A 26253-nucleotide genomic window follows, 5' to 3' on the forward strand; every position below is an offset into this window, starting at 1 on the left:
AAACAACTGAGGTCATGGGGCCAGCCAACTCCTTTTATATCCAAACACATTGACATTGGATAGGGCATCCGCCAGTTTTAGGAGGAGGAGAAAATATTCTCTGGTAATCAGGCCAGTCAAAGGTTTACATGGTGGGAAATCTCATAAGTCAGGACTGCAACAGTGAAACATGAAGAACATCTGTTGTTACATATATTAATAACTGGACTGAGGAGATAAATAATGCTAGGCAAACAGCAAATAGAACACAATTAGGAAAGGAAGTGTCTCTTGTTTGTAAAGTTCACTCAACCTCTATGAAACAAGATAATGCCACTGACAACTTTGGAATTCTGGATGCAAGTATTCGGCAATCTGAGGATTCAGAGAGTATAGCAAGAAATGAAAAAGGCAGAAGTTCACAACTAATAACAAGGAAGAAAAAAACTGATAAATGTCTGTAAAGCAAAGAATACATACTAAATAGGACACTGCTTTGTTATGTAACACACAGATTGCAGATAAAACCTTCAGTCTACAAAAAAAAGGCATGCTTTTTCAAATGAAGGAAAAACAGAGACAAGGGGCAGGTGAAAAGGAAAAAAATCAAAATTCAACTTGGAAAGATTGAAGAATATTATAAGAAAAAAAGAGGAGAAAGACAAACATTGGCAACATAGCTCAAGCTGTAGATGTACGAAGCTAGCTGGATGAGAACAGTATGCTTACAAATGTAATGTGCAATGTAAACAATGGGATTAACAAGACTAATGGTGATGAAGATTGTTCCTTTGTAACAACTGATAAAGCAGACATTATTGAAATGGAATTTGAAGATTCTTCAGATTTGTTCAGAAATATATTCTTGTAATTGGAGATTCAGTTATTAGAGGAACTGATACTTACATCTGCAGGAAAGGATACAGTATGTGAAACAGGCCTTAGATCGCCTTAATGTAAGGAAGCATGGATCAATTATTCATGTCAGTACAAATGATTTCATCCACAAGGACTCTCTGATTGTTAGTAGGATACTTATAGCCCCTCTTAGGTAGCACAGCTTGTATAAGTGTTAGGATGCACTAGAAAGGAGAGTCAGGTCACAGTGAATGAAAAGATTTTCTGGGTAAATACCTACATGAAAAAATGTCTCATTAAAAAAATGGAAACACGTAGACCATCTGAGCCTAACTTTGGGCACACATATTCAGATAGGAGGTCAGAGAATTTTTGCAACAGATATTTTGCGATATTTGACAAACACATGGCACGATTCTTGCCAGTCGAAAAGTTAACAGTTCACAGATAGCAACATCTGGTACATCTTTGATGGTTCACAACACAAAGGTAATAGCGTAGTCAAAAGTTTAATATCCGCTTTAGTCAGTGACTTCCTTCTTTTCAGTGGTTCTAGCATTTTTTGTTCATCTTTGATGGTTGTTAATGCTATGAGTGTTAATAATAAAGTTTTTTTTTTTTGCTATGCTCCCACAAGACTGTTTGTGAAACATGGTTAAAGAACAATGACTGGAAATTAGTTCTATCAGGGTATAAATATTTTTATTGAAACAGACATTCTAACAAAAAATCAGGTGTGGGGGGTTATGATCAGGATTAAAGATAGTTATGAGACCTGTGATTATTACATGTTCACGGATAACACCAATACTATATGCATTGTGTAACTGTGACAATAAAGGCAACTCTGGAACATATAACAATTGTTTGAATGTACAGACCACCAAAGTCAAGTGCTGATGACCTACAGGAATTCATAAATTTCTTGCATGAAACACAGGAAGAAATAATAATAGTGGCTGGGGACTTAAATTTACCATAAACAGACTGGAATAATACTAATTCAACAACATTAGTAAGGAAATTATTCACAATGTATGCTCAGAAACAATTGCTTCAGATCAGATTGTTAAAAAAAAAAAATACCAGAGAACAGAACATTCTAGACATTGTTTGTGTTCCAAAAGAAATTAGTGTTGCTTCAAGTCAAGTTTTACCACCACTGAGGTGCAGGGATCATGGGATTATACAAGTTCATTTGTTGCTAGATAATTCTGCCAACCTGAAAACTAAACGAATGCACAGACGACTAATAACAGATTATATGGAAGCAAAACGGTTACTACGTAAAAGTAATTTGGTGTAATGCTTTCAGTGGAAAAACTGTAGAGGAGTGCGGAAAGTTTTGAAAGAGATATTGTTTGAATACAAAAAAATTTTAAAAAAAAGTTTAACATCAGGATCTAGGCGCACGTCAAGAGGGTATATTTCCAATAAGAACAAGATACTTGATTAAGGTGAGACAAAAAAAAAAAAAAAAAAGAAATGGAGAAGAGGTCAAACTACAACTCTGAAAACAAATAAATAAGCTGGGCAAACAAATTAAGCATAGTGTCAGACAAGATAAAGAAAACTTTCAAGAAAATGTATAAAGATATTAAGCATAGTAGGAAACCATTTTATAAATGCATAAGATGCGGAAGAAGTAAAGACATACAAATCGATAAACTGTGTGTAGATGCTAAAATTTATTCTCAAACACAATAAATTAGAGCTATATTTAGAAAATCTTATGGCAAACAGCTTGGCTCCAAGTAACCTCAGATACCGAAATCTAATTAGATTATATTAAAAAAGAACTATACAAACTGGATCCAAAGAAAGCACAGGGTGGAGATGGAATTAGCAATAATAAACCTGAGAACACTTCAGCAAGAACTTACAGTACCATTATATCTATTATTTACTAGGTTGTATAAATATGGGGAGATTCCTCAAGATGGGAAACATGCACTTATTAAACCGGTCTTTAAGGGAAAGAGGAGTAGTACAAACCCGCAGTCATACAGACCCTTAAGTCTACTTTCATGTTATGGGAAAGTGTTGGAGAAGGTAATACTCAATAAGTTATTGAGTGAACTGGAAACATTGGGACTTGAAACCACATATCAGCACGGATATACATGATATTCAATAACAATATAATAACTATGAATGAAAAATTGTGATGTAATTTATAGAGATTTAACTTCAGCATTTGACAGGGTCATACAGAAAACACTGATCAATAAATTAGAACAGCTAAGTATTGAGGTACTCTTGATCAGATGGATAGCTGCATGGCTTACAAACAGGACATAGCAAGCACCATATAGTAAATGGACATGTGAAAGTCTTGGTTACAATTAAAGTGTTCTACAGGGCTATGTCCTAGGCCTCTACTTGTTTAGATTGTATCTTTCACATCTATCTTTTTCATCTGTGGTGTTTTACAGTCTGTAAGCAGATGATTCGAAATTGGGTAAACTGATTATATGACGTTATAAATAAGAGAACTTGACTAAATTGACCATTTGTGAAAAGAAGAATAATACACTGCTACATACATCAAAAACTAAGCATATGAGATTTGGAGGACATAAACTGAAAGGTGAATATTTAATAGAGCACACAGTGATTGAAAAGTACAGTTGTGTACACAACATAAATGTAGATGTTAGAGTGTATTCACTGTTGCAGTCATCACTTTTGGGTTATCTGCTTGCAGTAGCTCTCAGTCGGCCTGATTAACAAAGTCTTGGGTCCTGCGTCGGTTGCTGTCCCCTCTTCCATGAAGTCAGGTAGTCAGAAATATAAAACATGCAGTCAACGCCATTACATCAGTTTTGCTTGCCCCAGATGTCAGGTGCCTCCTTAATGGGAAGCAATTAAATCTATAAATAAACAAGGTTATACCTCCAACAAAAAAGCAAACACACCAAAAAGCTTTTGAAGATATCAAAGGAAAGTAGAGGTATATCCAAAAAAAGAAGGGGGCTGGAGGGAGGGTAACCAGGACTGCAACAGTGAATACACTCAAACATCTACATTTAAAGTAAGTGTACACAACTGTACTATGTTCTTCGTGTTTCACTGATGCAGTCATCACTTTTGGGTAGATTCCCAAAGCTAAAGATGGGAGGAGGAATTTAAATAGAATTAGGACCAGCTAAAAGGCCCTGCAAGACTGCAGTGGCAAAGCCAGCTCTGGATTTAGAGAAAACTGGCAGATGGTAATGCTTGGTGAAAGTATATACAGAACTCCAAGTAGCAGCTTCTAGGATATCCCTGGTAGGGACGCTTCTAAGAAAGGCTGTAGAGGTAGATGCAGCCCTGGTAGAGTGGGGTCTGATCCCCTGTGGGATAGGTTTTCCATGGAGTTTGTAGCAGAAATGAATGCAATGGCCTATCCATTTGGAAATGGTTTGCTTTGAAATAGCCTTCCCCTCTGCCCCTGCAGCAAATGCAACCAGCAGTTGATCAGATTTCCTTTGAGGTTTAGTTCTGTCTAAGTAGAATCTAAGTTGTCTGTGCACATCTAAGGAGTGCAAAATCTGATCCCCTTTGTTCTGTGGATTAGGAAAGAAGGTTGGCAAATGTATGGACAGATTAAGGGTCATACTGGATACCACCCTGGGCATAAAGGTGGGATTGGTCCTGAGGGACACCCTGTCCACATGAAAAATGATGAAAGGCTCCACTGCAATGAGGGCCTGTATTTCAGATACCCTTCTTGCTGAAGTGATTGCTAAAAGGAAAGCTGTTTTCCAAGAAAGGAATTTTAAGTCCTCAGTGGCAGCTGGCTGTAAAGGAGGAAGGGTGAGCTTTTCCAATACAAAGTTGAGGTCCCAGGCTGGAGCTGGAGCTCTCCTGGGTGGTCGTAGATTTTTGGCCCTTCTGAGGAACTGCTTAAGTAGTGGATGAGAGAAGAGGAGTGGGTTCTGTGTTATAATGAGCTGAGATGTGAATATTGATGGAGGAGAAAGGCAGGCCCTTATGAAGCATCTCAGTTAAGTATTGTAAAATCTGAGGTAAATTGGGCACTGTTGTGCTCGTCCCTTGAGCTTGGTTCCAGGCACAGAATCTTTTCCATTTTTCAGCGTACAACCTTCTGGCACTAGGCCTCCTTGCCTCTAAAATGATATCCATCACTGGTTTACTGAAGGATGATAAAGGAGAGATTATGTAATTAGCCAGGCTGCTAGATTCAGTGTTTGAAGTTGAGGGTGCAGAATTTGGTTCTCCTGCTGAGACAATAGAGTAGGAATCTGAGGCAGGTGCCATGGGGCCCACAGTGACACACTGCACAAGAGGGGGTACACCAGTGTTGACGTGGCCAGTCTGGTGCAATCAAAATTGTCCTTGGTTTGTCTTGTTTGATCTTTAGTAGTACTTTGGAGAGCAGAGGCATAAACTGATAGGTTTTTCCAGCTGAAGGACAGAGCATCCACTTTCCAAGCTTGTTTGTGGGGAGTCCTTGTGCAGAATTTTTCCAACTGAAAGTTTTGGGTGGAGGCAAACAGGTCTATATCTGGGCTACCCCATTTCCTTGTCAACATGTTGAAAATCCTTGGTTCTAGTTTCCACTCATGTGGGTCCATGAAGTTTCTGCTTAGTTTGTCTGCCAGTGTATTTAGTTTTCCTGGCAGGAATTGAGCTTGTAAATGCACTTGATAGCTCAAGGCTGTGGTTCCACAATGCCATGTCTAGTCTGCAGAGGGGGTAAGAATGTGTACCCCCCTGCTTGTTTATGTACCACATAACAGTGGTGTTGTCCGTCTTTATCATTAATTGCCCTGGAAGAATGTGGTCCTTGAGGGCTGTAAGAGCATTCTGTACAGCTAACATTTCTTTTTGATTGATATGCAGGTGCATTTGATTTGGGTTCCATTTCCCCTGAATGCATTTCCCTGCCAGGTGGGCCCCCCATGCATAGTCTGATGCATCTGTTGTTAAGGTTTGGGTGGCAGGGGGGAGTGTGAATGGTAGTCCCCTGTTTTGGCGACAGGCCTCTGCCCACCAAAGGAACTCTTGGCATAGGCAAGGTATGATAGGAATCATTGTTTCTAGATCCTGTGAATGTTGACACCATAGGCTTTTCAGATACCATTGCAATTTCCTCATATGCAGCCTTGCATATGGAATTAGACGAATACTGGAAGCCATGAACCCCAAGGCTTGCAGTATTTGCCTTGCAGATAGCTCGAAAACGAAAATTTCAGGAGTCGGCAGACTGGCACTTGCGAACTGCTTTTGCTTCGGGCACCGCACGGCAAGAAAGACTGATGTAATGGCATCAGCTGCATGTTTTATACCCCTGACGACCTGACGTCATGGAAGAGGGGACAGCAACCGACACAGGACCCAAGACTTTGTTAATCAGGCTGACTGAGGGCTACTGCAAGCAGATAACCCAAAAGTGATGACTGCAACAGTGAAACACGAAGAACATCTGTAGATTCATTTAAGGACCTGGATATATAGGCAGATCTAGCTTTGCATTTTTCTAATCATATCAATCAATTGGTTAATGATAGTTATATAACTATAGGTTGTATAAAAAGATTTATACAGACAAGGAAATCAGAAATGATTAAGTCATTGTTTCTTAGTTACATTAGACCCAAACTTGAGTATGGAATAACAATATGGAAAGCTTATAAGAAAGCAAGCATGAGTAAACGGAAAGATTACAGTAGAAATATAACAAGTGCACGGATGTGAAAATGTAAGAGTCAACTACCTCTGGAAATGTTTAGGGTTATCACAAATTACTAGAGTATCATCAGACGACATATGTAGAAGATTCAATAGGAATGAGAAGTGTACTAATAGGTTCACTGACAGAGCAGCTGATATATGTAATACACTACCAAATTATAATAAAGCAAGCAATAGTTTAGATATTTTTAAGAACGGCCTGAACACTTATTATGGGAACATCTGTTTTGGTACATTGGTAGACTAGAATGGCATTAGTGCCTGTGCTTTAAATATTTGTATGTATGTAGGATGCCATTAATAAAAGTACAGTTTTGTACCTACCATAAATGTAGATGTTCGAAGATCCACATTGCTGCAGTCCTTACTTATGGGTAGTCCACTGTCCTCGGTCGGCCCGAATACCAAAGTATTAGGCTGACGTCGGTCATGGGCGCTCAGATCTGACGTCAGAGCGTCAAGGTATTAAAGCGCATGACCGACGTCATTTCCTCAGTCTTTTCTTGCCCCAGATGTCAGAAGGCCCTAAAAGAAAGGCCACAGCCAAAAAACAGAGTACCTTCCCAAAAGATATGCCCACTACAGCCATCACCCAAACCATATAACCATGCTAAGCTACAGAGGGGAAGGAGGGAGGGAAAATTGGACTGCAGCAATGTGGATCTTCGAACATCTACATTTATGGTAGGTACAAAACTGTACTATGTTCTTCATCTCACATTGCTGCAGTCCTTACTTATGGGTAGAATCCCAAAGCAACGGGAAAGGGCGGTTGGAAAAATCATAAAGCAGTAGGGGCAGCTAAAATGCCCTGTAATATTGCAGTGGCAAATCCAGCCCTAGATTTAGAATAAAGAGGAAGGTGGTAATGTTTAGAAAAAGTATGTACTGAACTCCAAGTGGCTGCTTCCAAAATATCCTTTGTAGCTACCCCCCTTAGAAAGGCAGTAGAAGTTGCAGTAGCTCTGGTGGAATGAGGTCTGATTCCAGCCGGAATCTCCTTACCATGATGGGAATAACAAAAAGAAATACAAAACCCAATCCATTTAGAAATAGTTTGTTTTGAAACAGGTCTACCCTGTGAACCCAAAGCAAAGGAAACAAACAACTGCTGAGACTGTCTGAACTCCTTGGTTCTGCTCAAATAATAACGCAACTGCCTGTGAATATCCAAAGTATGCAAAATCTTCTCCCCTTTATTTTGAGGATTTGCATAAAAAGTAGGCAAATGAATAGTTTGGTTTAAGGCCACACTAGAAACCACTTTAGGCATAAAGGAAGGATTAGTACGCAAAGATACCCTATCCTTATGAAAAATCAAGAAAGGCTCCACTGCCATAAGGGCCTGCAATTCAGAAACCCTTCTTGCAGAAGTAATGGCCAACAAAAAAGCAGTTTTCCATGATAAATACTTTAATTCGGCAGTAGCTGCAGGCTCAAAAGGTTGTAGAGTAAGCTTTTCCAACACAAAATTGAGATCCCAAGCAGGAGTAGGAGCTCTCGTGGGGGTCTTATGTTCTTTGCCCTCTGAGAAACTGCTTAAACAAAGGATGAGAGAATAAAGGAGGGTCACAGTCATAGTGAGCCGAAATGGCTCTTGACATGAACCTTTATGGAGGAGAAGGACAAACCTTTGTCTAATAACTCAGTAAGATATTGTAAGGAAGCACTCAAATTAGGCTTGGAAACATCAAAGTCCTTCCCTTGGCTCCAAATAAAAATCTCCTCCATTTATCAGCATAAACTTTCCTTGTACTAGGCCTCCTGGCCTCCAAAATAACCTTCAAAACTTGTTGTGGAAGCTGAGAACCTCCAGAATTCAAAACAGAATATGCCAGGCTGTTAGATGCAGAGACTGAATTCTGACATTGAGAAAGTGATTGCCCTCCTGAGACAAAAGGTGTGGAATCAAAGGCAGAGGCCATGGAGGCTTCCGGACCAAACTCCTCAGTAGTGGGTACCAGTGTTGTCGAGGCCAATCCGGTGCTATCAGGATCATGGATGGCTTGTCTTGTCTGGCCTTCAAGAGAACCTTGGGCAGAAGAGGTAGAGGTGGAAAGGCATATACATGAAGACTGTTCCAACTGAATGACAGGGCATCCACCTTCCAAGCTGTGGGATGAAACCTTCTTGTGCAAAACTTTGGCAACTGGTAATTTAGTGGAGAAGTGAACAGATCTATGTCTGGAGTTCCCCATGCCACTGTCAACTTTTGAAATATCTGAGGATCCAATTTCCACTCGTGAGGATCCACTATTTGTCTGCTCAATACATCTGCTAAGGAGTTCTGTGCTCCTGGCAGAAACCTTGCCTGAAGATTGAGGTTGTAACTGAGAGCTGTCTCCCACAAAATCATCGCTTGCCTGCAAAGAGGGTAAGAATGAGTTCCCCCTTGCTTGTTGATGTACCACATGACAGTTGTGTTGTCTGTTAGAATCAACACCTGCCCTGGGTGAAGTAAATCCTTGAAAGCCATCAATGCAAATTGTACTGCTAACATCTCCTTCAGGTTGATATGCAAATGTTGAAGTCTGGCAGGCCACGTGTCTTGCACCCATTTTCCATCGAGGTGTGCTCCCCAAGCCTTGTCCGAGGCATCCGTCGTTAGAATCTGACTCGCCTCTGGTCGGGTCACAGAGAGTCCCTTGTTTAGGTGACATTCCTGAGCCCACCACAAAAATTCCTTCTGAATGCAAGGTATTATCTGAATGACAGTGTCTAGATCCTGGCAGTGTTGTGTCCATAGATTTTGAGATACCATTGAAGCTTCCTCATATGCAATTTGGCATTGGGAAGCACCAGAATACAAGATGCCATGAACCCCAAGGCTTGAAGGACTGTCCTTGCAGTCAGCCTGGACTGTAGAGACATTTGTTGGAAATAACGTGAAAGACTTTTCTGTTTGTCCGGGGTCAAAAAGGCCATCTGGGAAGCTGTATTCAGTCTCACACCCAGAAAGCACATGTCCTGAGAGGGTACTAGACTGGACTTTGTTTCGTTCACAGAATACCCTAGGCATCTTAACACTACCATCACATACTGTAGATGTTGAAGAAGCTCGTCCTTGTCTTGTGCCATAATCAGGCAATCGTCCAAATAAGGATAAATTTGTATTCCTTCCATCCTGAAAAAGGCTATCACTGGAGCCAGAACCTTTGTGAACACTCTGGACCCAGTAGATAAGCCAAAGGGCAATGCAGAGAAAAAGAAGTTATGTCCTTACCATAACGTTCCATGTGGAGTGTTCATCTCGCCTTGGTTATTGCCGATCCTACTGCAAGCTCTGCATCGAGAAGAAGCTCGAGGACATCTAATACCCACAATCCCCCTCTACCTTTACCTCAGATCTAGTTTGCAAGCAAACCAGACATAAAGCACGCACACATGCCAACTATATACATAAATACATATATACAAACATACCCAGTGTATGATAGCAACAGTAATATTGCAACAGCAGAAGGAGAATACTCCAGACCAGGCACCAAACGAACGTTCTTCCTAAGGGTGGGAAGGGTGGGAGAGATGAACACTCCACATGGAACGTTATGGTAAGGACATAACTTCTTTATGTGAGAGTGTTCAATCTCGCCTTTGTTCTTACACATGGGTAGCCCCTAGCTCCATGATCCTGAGGAACTCAAGGGAGAACGTTCTTGAGCACAGTGGAACCAAAGGTTGCCCTATCCCTAGAAACCCTGTCCACTTTGTAATGAGAAATAAATGTATGTGGTTTAGCCCAAGTAGCAGCCAATGATGTCTAAAGGTACGCGAGCTGCATGAGCCAAAGATGTAGAAATTGATCTGGTAGAATGTCCTCTCGGTTTTGCTGATAATGTTTGATCAGAATTCTCATAAACAAAATGATACAATCAGTTAGCCACACTGCAAGACCCTTTCTGCTGTCAGCAAAAGCTATAAATAGCTGATCAGATTTCCTGTGATCTTTTGTTCTATCCAAATAAAATCTGAGTTGTCTATCAGTTTGTGCAACATATACTCTAATTTATTAGAGTGGTCTTTAAAGAAGGTGGGTAATTCAATGGACTGATTAATATTACTAGTAGAACAAACTTTGGGAAGAAAGGATGGATTAGTGCGTAGGGATACTCGGTCAGAATGAAAAATTAAATAGGGATGTTTGACTGAAAGGGCCTGTAATGTAATAGCCACCAGAAATAATGTTTTCCATGACAACAATTTCAAGGTGCAACTTGAAGCTGGTTCAAAGGGTGGTAACATCAATTTAGAGAGCAATAAATTTAAATTCCATGGTGATGTCGGACTTCTGATTGGTGGTCTGATATGAAAAGAACCTTTTAAAAGGCTTTACAGAGTCTGTGAGCCATAATCCACTTTCTTCTTTGTGATAGCTAGAAATGGCAGCCAACTGTACTCTTCTCCTTCCTGAAATAAATCGGATAGAAATTCTAAGACCTTATTCAACGGAGCTGTAACAGGGTCCAACTGATGTGACTCAGCCCAGATGACAAAACGTTTCCATTTACTAGTATAAGTTTTTACAGTGGAAACTTTATGAGAAGCTACCAAAATATCTTGAACCGCCGATGTAAGGGGGATTGACCTGGCAGCCAAGCTGCTAGATGGAGAGATTCCAGGGATGGGTGAGGAACTCCTGGTGAGTCAGTAGATCTGGCTCTGGGTCCAGCATCCAAGGTCCCCAGGCCAGAATGAGAATTATAGTCCTCTGAAGGTTGTTTGCTTTCTGCAGAAACTTTGCAATCAGGGAAATGGAGGAAAAGCATAAAGGAGACCGGGGCCCCTTGGGACTTAAAGTAGCTCCTGCATTTAAAATCTTTTCCGCAACTGACTGTTTGAAATAGTATTGCCCTGCTCAGCCTGTCGGCTAGATGTAAGCGACGGTGGACTCTGCCCATTGCCAAATTCTCATGGCCTCTCTGCATAGTTGGTAGGACCTGGTTTGCTTGTTTATGTACCAGACTACGGACATGTTGTCTGTCTGAACTGCAATGGTCCCTGGAGGAAGAAGCAAAGTGTTGAAAACACTGCCCTCAACTCCAGAACATTGATGTGCAGATTGTACGGACTGTCTGTCCCTGAAAGATGCCCCCACCCTATCACGTGGTTATCATTGCTGGGTAGCACAAATGGTCTTCCGCTGGATAGGTTGCAAGTCTGTAACCACCACATTAGGTGTGATTTGATCAATATTTCGTGAGTTAGTGGAAGTTGTTGGAATGACCATTGTGCAAATAGAAGCCATTGTAGCACTCTCATGTGCAGTCTTCCCAATGGAATTGCTATGAGAGAAGCTGCCATGAGACCCAGAACTTTCAGAACAATTTTGCTGGAGATTTCCTGGACGACAGCAGAAGGGAAATGTTGGACTGAAGTGCAACTATTCTTTCTGTTGGAAGTTTTAGAACTAACTCCTATGAATAAGATATGCTGTGATGGCTGTATTTACTGAAATGCCAAGATGTGTGCAGAGTTGTAGGGAGTAATCCCTGGCATGTATCAGTTGGCCTGGTGGTGGCAGACAGGAGCCAGTCGTCCAGATCCTCAGATGAGACGCTACCACTGCCATGCATTTGGTGAAGACCCTGGGGCTGTGGTCAGACCAAAGGGCAGGGCTCAAACTGATAGTGACTGGCTCCCAGCCGATCTCTGGACGCCCTGGCCATTTTGATGTGGTAGTATCTTCAGATCTATTGAGCACATCCAGTCGTCCTTCTGTAAGAATGGAAGGATCGATTGAAGCGTGACCATTCGAACTTTTCCTTCTTGACAAAGGTGTTGAGATGACTTAGGTCCAGAATTGGCCTCCAGTCCCCTGTTTTCTTTGGAACTAAAAGAACCTTGAGTAAGTTCGAATCCTATTTGGTCCGCTGGGACTGGTTGGATGACTAGCAGCTTTGAAATTTCTGTAGCTGCTGGGTGGTGGTACATCTGGGAGTTTCTTCTTTGGAATGGGGTGGATAGAAATGGAATTTTGTAACCTCTGGTAACAACGCTTTTACCCAATTGTCTGAAGAAAGGTTTTGCCAGGCCTGAGGGTATAAAGCTACTGCCTCCAGAGCAGGACAGTCGGGCCTCCTCTCAGGAGTGCTGAAAGGTTTGCCAGGAGGTTATCCCTGTCACCTGTCTGGAAAGATCTTTGGGGTTTTCAAAACCACATTTTCCCACCACGGTGGAAAACGGACTCCGACAGCAGACAGAGTCTTTCCCTCCTGTTCACAGGCCAAAAGTGTGGCTCCATCAAACGGGGCAGGATTGCCTGGTGTTGAGATGCTGAGACAGCGGCATCTGTAGCACCCTGGAGGGTATCTCCCAACTCTTTGACTAGATCCCTCTGTAAGCGTGTAAAATGGGTCAAAAGAAAGCCGCTGAACTGAAAATCGCTTCCGTATCTGTCCATGGTCCTAGAATCTTTGTTAGGCGGATGGACAGATGAGAAGACTCCGACATCTCCTTTTAGAACTCCTTTGGTAAGGTAAGCTTTGTCCTGTGGTGCCGTGATGTACTTATTTGGCTTCCTAGGGACAGGTTCCAGCAATCAATTCCATTAACTCATCAAAGGCGGGTGACCCAGGAGGAGGAAGGGCACCAAATGCCTTCAGCAAAACTGACTCATCCTCAGAAGGGGAGGGCTTGCCAGTCACCTCTCTGTTTAAGGATCTCAAGATGTCAGCAAAAGAGACATCCTCTGAAGGTGACTTAGGGGACCCTTCTGACTCATCTAAGTCAGTATCAGATGTCAAGGATTCTTGTGGAGAATCCAAGTGTCTCCTCTTACACAGTCTTTTCCTAGGAACTTGGTGGCTGAGACACTGGTGCGTGGCGTGGGTGCAGAGGAGGATGGGAGGAGAAGCTGTACCTGCTGATGTGGTTGTCTGAGTAGACAACACCTTCCTCATGGTCAAATGGGAAGAATCCAGGACAGATCCAATCATCAGGTCAGCCTCTTGGAGGAACAGATGGAGATAGTGGCAGGCCTTCAAGTCTCGACATCAACTGAGAGCAACTAAACTCGAAGATGCCTGGTCTGAAGCATCCAAGGCCTCCTGGAAAGAGGGTTTCAGCAATCCTCTATCCATCAGTTTCCTCCCACTAAAGAGTGACAAATAGAGCAGTCCTCTTCAGCAATTAAAATATGTGTCAAATCCTGTAATAAGCACTACACAATATTTAGTCAAGTTATTTAAGAAACTCTGTACCCTTTAGTTAACTCTAACTATTCATAGACTATAATGAAGAACAATTTTGAAAATTTGAAACAGAAAGAACAATTCTTATCTGTAAAAGCTTGAACACTCTCACATCTGATAATGTAAATTCCCAGCTCGAAAACGCAGGTACTTCCTGCAACTGGGCCTGATAGGAACATGAAGATAAGCCTCTTTTAGATCCAAAGTTACCATCCAGTGATCTTTTCCCAGGAGAGGCAAAAGCTGTTGTAATGTCAACATTTTGAACTTTGGAATGTCCAAATAAGTGTTGAGGAGAGATAAATCCAAAATCAGTCTCCACGTGTTCCCTTTCTTTGGTACTAGAAACAGGCGGGAATAAAACCCTAGACCCACTTCTGAAGGAGGTACTGGCTGTATGGCTCCCATGTGAAGAAGTAAAGAAATCTGTTTGTGAGCCTCCATCTTTTGTCGAGGAGGAATGTCTGGCATACCTTTGAAAGGAGGCAAAGTATGGAAATAAAACTTGTAACCTTTGCTTATAATGTCCAACACCCATTTGTCTTGGGTGATTAAAAACCAATTTTGCTTGAAGAGAGCTAGTTTTCCTCCCAAAGGAGCTACCAGGCAAGAAGGATCTGGTAGCTGAAAATGCAGGTCATTGGGCCTGTTTACGAAAGGACTGGCCCCTACCCTCACCAGCAGATTGAGCAGGCGAACTCCATGTTCTAGGCCTAAAAGTACTCTGAGCCCTGCCCCTACCTCGCCTAGATCTACCCCTAGACTGGGAATCAGAAGAAGGGTACGTCCACCCCTTAGCAGGCCAATTTCTACTAAATTTAGGAGGTTGAACCTGCAAAAAATCTTTAACAGTCTGCATAGACTTAGCCTTGTCCTCCATTTTCTTCAAAACAGACTCCACAGGAGAACCAAACAAAACTTCGGACTGTAAAGGGGCATCCAGAATTCTAGACTTAACATGCTCAGATAAATTCTGATCCTTAAGCCAGGCATGCCTACGAAGAACTGAACCAGTGGCAGCCACTCTCGAAGAAGCCTGCAAAGCATCAAAGCCACACTGCAAAGAATGTTTCCCCACCTGCTCAGAAACATGCACCAAATCTTGCAATTCTTTACACTCAATGCCCTCTGCCAAAGCATCCACTTTAGATTTTAGCTGAAAGAGGAGGAAATTCTGATATTTCAACATATGAAACTGGCAGTTTAAAGCCCTCATTGCTAAAGTAGAAGAGGTGTACACCTTCTTACCCCATCTGTCCAAAGCTCTAGCTTCCTTATCTAGAGGAACCGGATTCTTTACAACAGAAGCCCTAACACCCTTAGGCCCCTGACTAATAGTTTCCGGGTCCGCCCTAGGACTCTTATATAGGTATTTATGAGCCTCAGGTACCCTATAATACCTATCCGGTTTAACTGGTGCAGGAGGCATAGAATCTGGATTGAATGAGGCCTCCGAAAAAACATCCTGAACAACATCCAAAACAGGAGGAATAGCCAAGGGTCTGTGCTGTGGTAAAAACAAGAACTCTCTAAGCCTCTTTCTGGAATCTGAGTAATCCTGTCCTTCCCACTTAAAATGTTCCCTCATAGAGTGTAAGGTTTCTGAAAATGAAAAATCCTCTGGAGGGGAAGCAGAAGGAGTAGAATCCTCTGCATCGGAATCCGAATAAGGAGGAAAATCTTGAATATCTTCAGCAGAAGACTCAGAATCATCTGAGGCCTGCTCCAAAATTTCCAACTCTGACTCTACCCTGGATCTCTTATCAGGAGGGGGCATGGAACCTCTAATTAAAGAAATCAAATCTTCTGCCATCTTAAGCATATGCTTCTTAGGTACAGACCCTGAAGAACCAGAACTAACTCCAGAAGAAGGCAAAACAGACCTGCCCTTAGAAGGAGCCCTAGAAACAGAAGCAGAAGGCCTAACCCCCTTAGACAAAGAAGGGAGAATAGTAACATGAGAGGCCCCTTCAGCCTGACCTGACTCCTGTGAGGCCACATCCTGTAAAACCAAGGTTTCCCCCTGAGACTCAACAGAAACTTCAGCCGGCTCCACCTGTTCCACTGCAGTCTCTAAAGGACCGGCGTCCGAAATGGACAAATCATCCTGTCTAGGCTTTACAGATTTGTCTTTACGCTTCTTCATGGAAGCAGGCGTCGGAGGATTCGACGGCATATTATAATTCCACCTTTTGCCAAAGACTAACCTAGCGCAATCTAGTCTTCTCTTAATAGTGCGCTTATTAAACCTAGCACAAAACCGACACCCAACTACGTCGTGCTCCGGTCCCAAGCAAGGGATACAAAGCGAGTGGTAATCCCTATGCGGTATCTGCTTCCCACAAGAAATACAATTATTCACTTTTTCTGACATCCGGTAAACAACTGAGGCAAGAAAAAACAAAAATGCTCCCCAACGGGGTACTTAGCCCAACTTGGTATGTCTGAAACTCCGAAATCGAAAAATTTCAGAAAGCCGAACGGCACTTGCAACGCTGCTTCTGCATCGGACCATGCGGCAAAAAAGACTGAGGATATGACGTCGGTCATGCGCTTTTATACCCTGACGCTCTGATGTCAGGGCTGTGCGCCCATGACCGACGTCAGCCTAATACTTTGGTATTCGGGCCGACCGAGGACAGCGGACTACCCATAAGTAAGGACTGCAGCAATGTGAGATGAAGAACATCTTGATGCAGTGAAGTAATTGCAATTAGCAATGGGTCATTAATCTGAGCAATCTGATGACACTTTTGTTCTGTGTTCGTCAAAGTGAGAGCCCTTTCTTTATATATAGATGGAAAGCAAGAACCTTGGTCTAAGAAAGCTAGATACTGTTCCATAAAGTTACTACAGTACTCACGCCACACACATTTGCAATCAAATGTGTTCAAGTCTGGTTACAAACAACAAATCTGAGTTGCTACAACAATCTTTTTTTCAAAGTAGCATTAGTGGAAAATTCATGAATAAATAACAGAACTACAAAAGCAGAAAACCATGTCACAATATACAAACTTTACAAGTAAGGTCAGTGGACAGAGTCAAACACAGATAAGAGATAAAGAGGGAAAAAGATGTATCCATATCTACATATTTATTGATGCCAAATGTAATGAGTCTTCCTGAAATGCTAATATTTCTGGGGCAACTCCCATTAGGAAGTGTAAATGTTTGTGCATGCTCACGATTGTGTGAGCGAGCACACACGCCCTCACAGAGTTATGAACAAACTGCTGTGAACTGCTACCAATTTGCATTAGAGGATGGAAATGTTGCACTGCTGTATTATATATCATGGAACAAAACAGGAAAAAAAGATTGTGTTTTTGTATTTCAGACATGTTTCCAACCCTTACCTCTTAGCTGTGTCCTGAATGAATTGCTCCATTTCTGGGAATGGTGATACAATACGGATGTATAAAGCCTGCAGCTTCACTGTTCTCTCTGGACGCCTCCTGCAGATGAAGAAAGAAACAAAAAATTCCTTAAAACAACCTCAAGGTAAGGATCCTGCACCATTTTCAACCTTCATCTAGGCTAGGCCACTTCATTACCCTAATCTGGTGCCGATTGCAATAGTTCTTTGCTTAACTTAAAATACTGGCAACAGCACCTTAATGCATCTCAGTTATTACACCACATGGAAGTGTTAACCGCCAAGACTAACAGCTATGCCTTCTCTACTGGTTGATGAATCATCTTAATAATATGACTGCAAATTGAGAGAATGTTTCTCACTCTAAACTGGTCTTTAGTCTGTTCATTCTCAAGGTCCCACGGATAAGAACCACAAGGAAAGGTCAACCATATAACAGAGTTGTTAGCTTTCCTTTTTATGAAGATGGAACCACTGCTGCTTAACATTAAAAAAGTACAGTTTTGTACCTACCATAAATGTAGATGTTCGAGTGTATACACTGCTGCAGTCATTATTCTTGGGTTATCCTGCCGTCAGGCGGTCCCCTCAGTCGGCCTGAGTTCCAAAGTCTTGGTCAGGTGTCGGTTGCTGTCGCTTCTTCCCTGACGTCAGTGCGACAGGGGTATTATAAGATGCAGCCGATGCCATTTTCTTCAGTTTTTCTTGCCCCAGATGTCAGGTGCCCCCAGAAAGGTAGGCAATGCAAATTGCTAATAAAACATACATAAGAAAAGCAATCAACAACTTTCAGTTACCAGCAAATACTCCCCATAGGTAGTGAAGGGTAGAAGACTTAGGTACGTACCAGCAAGTAAGAGGGGAAGGAGGGAGGGTAACCTGGACTGCAGCAGTGTATACACTCGAACATCTCCATTTATGGTAGGTACAAAACTGTACTATGTTCATTGTGTTACACTGCTGCAGTCATTACACTTGGGTAGAATCCCAAAGCTGAGGTAGGGTGGCTGGTTCTATAAGGCATTAGGGGTGGCTATAAGACCCTGCAGCACTGCAGTGGCAAAGCCAGCTCTGGATTTAGAGAAAAGAGGCAGATGGTAATGCTTGGTGAAGGTATGTACAGAACTCCAAGTTGCTGCTTCCAAAATGTCCTTGGTAGGTACTCCTCTGAGGTAGGTAGTTGAAGTGGCTGTTGCCCTGGTGGAATGAGACCTAATGCTGTTAGGTACAGTTTTCCCATGGTGTGTATAGCAGAAACGTATACAGTGTCCTATCCATTTTGAAATGGTCTGTTTTGAAATGGCTTTTCCCTGTGCTCCTGCAGCATATGCTACCAACAATTGTTCAGTTTTTCTGAAAGCTTTGGTTTTGTCCAAGTAGAAGCATAACTGCCTGTGTATGTCTAAAGAATGCAGAAGTCTCTCCCCTTTATTCTGTGGATTTGGATAAAAAGTTGGCAAGTGAATAGTTTGGTTTAGAGCCACACTTGATACCACCTTTGGCATAAAAGTAGGGTTTGTTCTTAAGGACACCCTGTCTTGGTGGAAAATGATGAAAGGTTCCACTGCCATTAGTGCCCGTAATTCTGAAACTCTTCATGCTGAGGTTATTGCCAGGAGCAAAGCAGTTTTCCAAGAGACATATTTTAGGTCTGCTGTGTTAGCTGGCTCAAAAGGAGGTAAAGTTAATTTTTCCAACACGAAGTTGAGGTCCCAAGTTGGAATAGGTGCTCTATGGGGCGGTCTTATGTTTTTAGCCCCTCTGAGGTACTGTTTTAGCAATGGATTAGAAAATATTGGTGGATCCGTGTTGTAATGAGCAGAGATGGTAGAGGCATGGATTTTGATGGATGAAAAGGAGAAGCCTTTGTCCAGCATCTCAGTTAAATATTGTAGTATCTGAGGAATATTTGGGACAAGAGGGTCAAGGCTGTGAGCCTGGTTCCAGGGACAGAATCTCTTCCATTTATCCGAATAGGCATTCCTGGTGCTAGGCCTTCTGGCCTCCAGAATGACATCCATTACAGCTTTGGAGAGAGGCATTGCTTGCTTGACTAAGGAATCTTCCATGCAGCCAGGTTTAGAATCTTTAGCTGGCTGTGAAGTATCTGATTGTTGTGCTGAGTCAGAAGATGTGGGATTTGAGGCAAAATCCAGGGTGGACCTTGTGCTAAGTTCTTTAAGATTGGGTACCAGTGCTGGGGTGGCCAGTCTGGGGCAATCAGGATCATCTTTGGCTCTTCTTGCCTGGCTTTTTATGAGTACCTTTGGAAGGAGAGGTAGTGGTGGGAAAGCATATACTTGTAGGTTTTTCCAGCTGAATGAGAGAGCATCCACTTTCCATGCTTGTGGGTGGTAAGTCCTTATGCAGAATGTCTGTAGCTGGCAGTTCATTGGGGATGCAAACAGATCTATGTCCGGGCTCCCCCATATTTGTGTTATCATTCTGAATATTTGTGGATGTAACTTCCACTCGTGCAGATCCATGATGTTTCTGCTTAAGTCATCTGCCAGTGTGTTTTTCTTTCCTGGTAGGAATTGTGCTTGCAGATGAACTTGATAGGTTAGAGCTGTGTTCCACAAGGTCATGGCTTGTCTGCAGAGGGGATAAGAATGAGTGCCTCCTTGCTTGTTTATGTACCACATAACTGTGGTGTTGTCTGTCTTTAGTAGTAGTTGTCCTGGATGCAGAAGGTCCTTGAAAGCTATAAGGGCATTTTGTACAGCTAGCATCTCTTTTTGATTGATGTGAAGATGCCTTTGTTCTGCGGGCCACTTGCCCTGAATACATTTTCCTGCCATGTGTGCTCCCCAGGCGTAATCTGATGCACCTGTTGTCAATGTTTGCCTGGCTGTGGGTTGAGTGAAAGGCTGTCCCTTGTTGAGGTGACAAGCTTGAGCCCACCATCGAAACTCCTGTTGAAGGCAAGGAATTAGTGGTATTACTGTTTCCAAACTTTGACAGTGTTGAGACCAGACACTCTTTAGGTACCATTGTAGTTTCCTCATATGCAGTCTGGCATATGGAATTAGTAGTATGCAAGATGCCACGTAACCCAAGGCCTGCAGAATTTTTCTTGCAGGGAGTTGGGTCTTTGCTGCCATCAATTGAAAATATTGAGTCAGTTGGTTGTCCTTGCTTGTCTGGCGTGAGATAAGCCATATGGGCCATTGTATTCAAGCTGGCACCCAGGAATATTATCTCTTGTGAGGGCACTAGTTTTGACTTCTCTTCGTTTACTGTGTACCCTAGGCAACTTAATAACTTTTTTACAAACGCCAGATGCTTTTGAAGAATGTCCTTGCTCTCTGCTTGAATCAGGCAGTCGTCCAGGTACGGATAAATTTGAATTACTTTCTGTCTGCAAAATGCAATTACTGGTGCCAGGCACTTTGTGAAGACCCTGGGTGCAGTAGATAAGCCAAAGGGCAGTGCAGAGAATTGGTAGTGCATTGAACCAGCTATGAATCTGAGGTATCTTCTGCAGTTTTGTCTGATAGGGACATGCAGGTATGCCTCCTTGAGGTCCAAAGTTACGAGCCAAGCTTTCTTGCCCAGCATGGGAAGAAGCTGCTGTAGTGTCAACATTTTGAATTTTGGAACATCCAGGTAAGTGTTTAGAGAAGAAAGATCCAGAATGGGCCTCCAGGCTTTGTCCTTTCTGGGAATCAGAAAGAGTCTTGTGTAAAATCCTTGTCCTTGCTCCTGTGTTGGTACCTTTTGAATAGCTTTCATGTCCATGATTGCTGTAATTTGTTTTTGAGCCTCTTCCCATTGATTTGGTGGCAGATTTGGCATTCCTTTTAACCTTGGCAGAGTGTGAAAATGGAACCTGTAACCTTGAGATACAATGTTGAGAACCCATTTGTCTTTGGTGATCATATGCCAGTTGTGATAGAAAAGTGCCAGCTTTCCTCCCAAGGGGGCTGCCAAGAGAGAACTGTTTGGCAGCTGTAGTGGGAAGTCATTGGGGCTGTTTTTTATAAGGTTGGGGCCTGTCCTCCCCTTCTTTCTGGGTTGATGCACCCCATTGTCGAGGCCTGTAAGGACCTTGTGGTTGACCTCTACCTCTTAGACGTCTGTATCTGCCCCTTTGAGGTCTGTCTGTAACTGGAAAGGACCAACTCTTTGTTGGCCATTTTCTGCTAAATCGAGGAGGCTGAACCTGTAAAATATCCTTCACCATTTGCATAGATCTTGCCTTATCCTCCATTTTCTTTAATGTCTCTTCTGCCTTAACTCCAAATAACACATCCTGCTGCAAAGGTGCATCCAAAAGCTTTGCTTTAACATGATCTGGTAATGTATGTTCTTTTAACCAAGTATGTCTTCTAATGACAGATCCTGTAACTGCTGCTCTACAGGAGGCCTCTAATGAATCAAAACCACATTGCAAAGTATGTTTTCCCACTTGCTCAGCTGCATGCAATAAATCCTGCATTTCCTTATAATTAGGAGGATCTGTGTTTGGAAGCATTTTTTGTTTCAACTGAGACATCAAATACTGCTGACATTTTAACATGTGAAACTGGCAATTTAAGGCCCTCATTGCTAAAGTTGCAGATGTATATACTTTTTCCCCCATCTGTCTAATGCTCTGGAATCTCTGTCAGAGGGGACTGGATTCTTTGCTGAAGAGGCCTTTACCCCCTTGGGGCCCAGGGAAATAGTTTCAGGGTCAGCAACAGGGCTTTTATAAAGAAATACGAGAGAGTCAGGGACTCTGTAGTATCTGTCTGGCTTAACTGGAGCAGGAGGTAAAGAATCAGGATTTAAACTGGATTCATTATACACATCATCCATAATATCTAACACTGGCAGAATAGCAAGGGGTCTGTGTTGAGGTAATAAAAGGAAATCTCTGAGCCTTTTCTTGGATTCTGAGTAATCCTGGCCATCCCAATGAAAATGCTCCCTCATGGTATGTAAGGTTTCCCCAAAGGAGTAGTCCTCAGGTGGAGAGGCTGAAGGAATTGATTCCTCAGCATCAGAATCCTCATAAGGGGGTAAAGAGTATCCTAGGTCTTCGGATGAATCTGAAAAGATGGATACCTGGTCGGATGAGTCATAGTCTGCATCCTGTCTAGGCCTTTTATCAGGAGGGGGATGGGACCCCCTGATCAGAGTGATTAGGTCTTCGGCCATTTTGAGCATTTGTTTCTTAGGCATGGAGGCCTGCCCTGGTGAATGTTGAATTTGTTTCTTTGTTTTAAAAGGAGATTTAGACTTAGCAGAAGATTTAATGGTTAACTGAGTAGGTCTGAAAACACCCCCTGAAGCTTCGGGTTGTTCAGCTACTCCGGATCCCTCTGAAGGGTTAATCTCAGTAGGCTGAAAATCTTGTGCGTCCGAAGGGCCAGCCATCTTCACGTGGGAGTCAAAGGCAGCCTGTGGTTCTAAACAAGTGGTCGTCAGGGGCTGCGAAGGTGCCTCGCTGAAAACCGGAGAACCGGCGACTGGCCTAGAAGAGGCTTCATTGTCAGTTTTGGGCCTTGGATGCTTGTCCTTGTCTTTGCGCTTTTTAAGTATTCCGGTCGTCGGTAGTTCCAATGGCATGGTGTAATTGAATTTTCTGCCAAAATAATGTCTGGCAAAATTAAACCAATGTTTAATAGTGCGCTTGTTAAACCTAGCACAAAACCGACAACCAGTGACGTCGTGGTCTGGGCCTAGGCATGGGATACAATAAGAATGGAAATCCTTATGAGGTATTTGCTTCCCACAAGAAATACAGTTATTAACTTTTACTGACATTGGTCTGAGGCAAGAAAAAGTTTCCCCAACGGGGTACTTAGCTTTGTAGAAGACACTGGTTCTGGATTCGGAATGAAAATCTCAGGAGTCGGCCGACCAGCACTAGCGAACTGCTTTTGCTTCGGGCACTGCACGGCAAGAAAGACTGAAGAAAATGGCGTTGGCTGCATCTTATATACCCCTGTCGCACTGACGTCAGGGAAGAAGTGACAGCAACCGATGCCGGACCAAGACTTTGGAGCTCAGGCTGACTGAGGGAACCGCCTGACGGCAGGATAACCCAAGTGTAATGACTGCAGCAGTGTAACACGATGAACATCACTACATTTGTTGAACCAAGAAAGTAAACCTACTTACTAGTGGATATAGCTACAAGTTACTGTACAAAGCACCATACAGGTACTTGTCAAGAACAATTTCCTGATACCCGTGTTCAGCTAGCAGCGCAGACACTGGTGGGACCAGGTGGGGGATGATGGAAGTAAGCTGTCAGCATCAGCTCAACTACACTGGGTGGAAGGAGGCAGCTCGGCTCACTGAAGTGGTGAAACCTGGTAGAATACACATGTACCACTGCAGTGTGAAAAGTCTAGGGTGCCCATGATGCATATGGTGCTCTATTTGGTCGGGAGATCACTAGTGTTTGTTTAATATTAAGATGATTACTCTGTTTTGTCTAATACAGAAACTGATTGGCATCCCTGAAATTCCAGCTTTAATGTACTGTTACACAACATAAACATCCTACCTCATACAGCTTGGTGTATTTGTACCTGTTCACAATGCAACATGGTTACATGGGCCAAACCCTCTTACAGGGGGTGTGTGGGGAGTTTGCCCCCTTATGAAAAGTGTTTTACCTCAATACACCCTTTCTTCATACTGAAATATAAAATTTTTCTTACACTGCAATAGCTACATTAATCATTTATAATACAACTGTTTCTATAACAGCTCTACGTTTGCAGCTATGTTGGTAAATATATATATCTGCATGAACTGACAATGAAGAACACAGATCCCAAGCCACCACTATACATCTGAAATGCCCATGATTTTGCAGAAATTCCCCCAACTTTGCCTCACATTTTTGCCCTGTCATTCATAAAATGTTTGATTTTCTACTAATCACTGAGAATTACAGTCAGTCGATACTGACAGTCATTAGAGTTTCATACTTCTTATTTTTTTAAGAAATACACATTGATGTAAAGCCATTTTTTTCTATTAATTTTTAAGAGAATTAGACTAATAATTAAAAAATATTCCTTATTTTGTGCCTTTGACCAGAATTCTTAAGTAAGGAAGTTGAAAGTGGTTGTGACCACTTATTGGCTGAACCCACTCTGACACTATGTTGTCAGTGCTCATCCAGACATCTACTACTCAATCCGTTGCCCTAGAAATGCCAAGCAGCAAAACTATATCATTAGTTTCCTTTCACGAAGGGGTACAGAGTACACATTATCAGTAACTGTAACAAAGGCCAGTCCCTATAGAAATCAGAGCCACCTATATGTCGACTGCAATCAGGCATGCAATTATCTTTGAAGTTGGTGAACAGCCAGCAGTTCTGCTTAGTAAAAAGGCAGGCAATTAACAACTGTGACTGTTGCCAATCTGATAATTAGCCATCATGACTGATAAGAATGGATTAACTGTGGGCTCCATGTAGGCAATTTATCATGGCCAGACAAGCAAACTAATTTTTGTATCAATTAAGCATTTTTTATGTTCAAAGAGATGCAGTCTGAGCATCCAAGTGTTCTGGATTATGCAGAACGCTCCGCATTTAATGACGAGCGAAGCCACTGTTCTGCATTGAACAGCTGTGGCTCCGCTACACGCATTCTGATTGGTTTATGTACCGCAATTACTGCCAATCGGCATCGCAGTATACAAACTCCAGCAAGCACTCTACCCTGGATTGGATACTAGTCAGTAAGAACCCCCAGTCATATATAACAGGCTGCTTATCAGATAGCCTCAGTGATCACTCCCCAACATTCCTACTCAAAAAATACCTGTACCAAGCTAAACCTGACATCTATCGTTCAAATGCGTAAAAAATTAAACTTTAACCCACTCACATTCATCTCATCCCTCAAAGAATGTAACTGGTATGCTCTAAAGTACCTCAGTCTAGATGACGCAGTTGAATCTTTTAATACTACCTTCCTGAACATCCTTAATTACCATGCCCCCATAAGATTTTCCAGAACCAAAGCACAACCCTCCCCATGGCTACAGAAAACCACTAAGTCAGAAATGAAAAACAGGGATAAAGCCTGGGAGCACTGGCACAAAACCAAAACCCCCACAGCTAGACAGAAATTCCTAGAACTACGCAATAGAGTCAAAAAGCTAATAAAACAGGACAAATTCCAATACTACCAGTCTGCCCTAGACTCCTCACAACACAGCCCCAAACAATTCTGGTCCTCCATAAACTCCATCCTCCACCCAGGTAAAGTCAGTACCCTCCTCCTAACATCCCTCACTCCTCAGAAAATATTGCTACCTCATTCAACACACACTTCACCCAAACCATACTATCACTAGCTAAACAACACAACCCTCCTCCAACCCACACCTTCAACTAGTAATCTCCCCACTGCCTTTTCTTTTTCTCCTGTACCTACCTCCAACATAAAAAACTCTTAACTAAACTTAAACCCACCAAATTAGCAGCAGACAACCTCCCAAGTGAATACCTACAAATCGCAGCTGATGCTCTGGCCTACCCAGTATCCATCTTGATTAACCGATCTCTGTCAGAAAGTTACGTTCCCACATTGTGGAAAGTCTCACATATAGTTCCCCTCCACAAAGGCGGACCCTCTGCAGAACTAACCAATTACCGCCCCATAGCTATTCTCTCTCCACTCTCCAAAATACTAGATAGATGTATACACTCTCAGGTCTCACACTACCTCCTTACTAACAACCTCCTTTCCAGTACTCAGCATGGTTTTCGACCAAACCATAGCACCACCACTGCCTTACTCTCCTTTACTAACACTGTCCTTCAGCATAAAAACAATGGCTATCTCTCCTCTGCTACTTTCCTAGACCTATCTAAAGCATTTGACATGGTCCCACACAAACAACTTATCTCTGTCCTCAATAACCTATCCTTCTCACAATCAGTCACCAACTGGTTTCAGAGTTACCTGTCTGACCGCCAACAATCCGTTGTATGGCAGAATGACATATCTCCCCAACTACCTGTCTCCATAGGGGTTCCCCAAGGATCCATCCATGGACCCCTACTTTTCTCTGTTTACACCAATAATCTAGCCTCTGCCACCAAACATGGCACACTCATCCAATACGCACATGACTCTACCATCATCTGCTCAGCCCAGTCCCTACCCAAACTGCAAAAAGTCA

General features: G+C 42.6%; 1 protein-coding gene across 6 annotated transcripts in view; it reads right to left on the minus strand.

Moving 5' to 3' along the window:
• FLAD1 (flavin adenine dinucleotide synthetase 1) overlaps positions 1-26253 on the minus strand; it is a 996688-nt gene that overhangs the window by 550575 nt on the left and 419860 nt on the right. For all 6 annotated transcript variants that reach the window (XM_044080084.1, XM_044080082.1, XM_044080080.1 and 3 more), the window contains one exon: positions 17087-17185. In XM_044080084.1, coding sequence (XP_043936019.1) covers positions 17087-17185 — 99 coding nt within the window. The remainder of the gene's footprint in view (positions 1-17086; positions 17186-26253) is intronic.

Source organism: Protopterus annectens, chromosome 8.part0 (genome assembly GCF_019279795.1).
Source record: "Protopterus annectens isolate FY-2018-M chromosome 8.part0, PAN1.0, whole genome shotgun sequence".
Taxonomy (NCBI): domain Eukaryota; kingdom Metazoa; phylum Chordata; order Ceratodontiformes; family Protopteridae; genus Protopterus; species Protopterus annectens.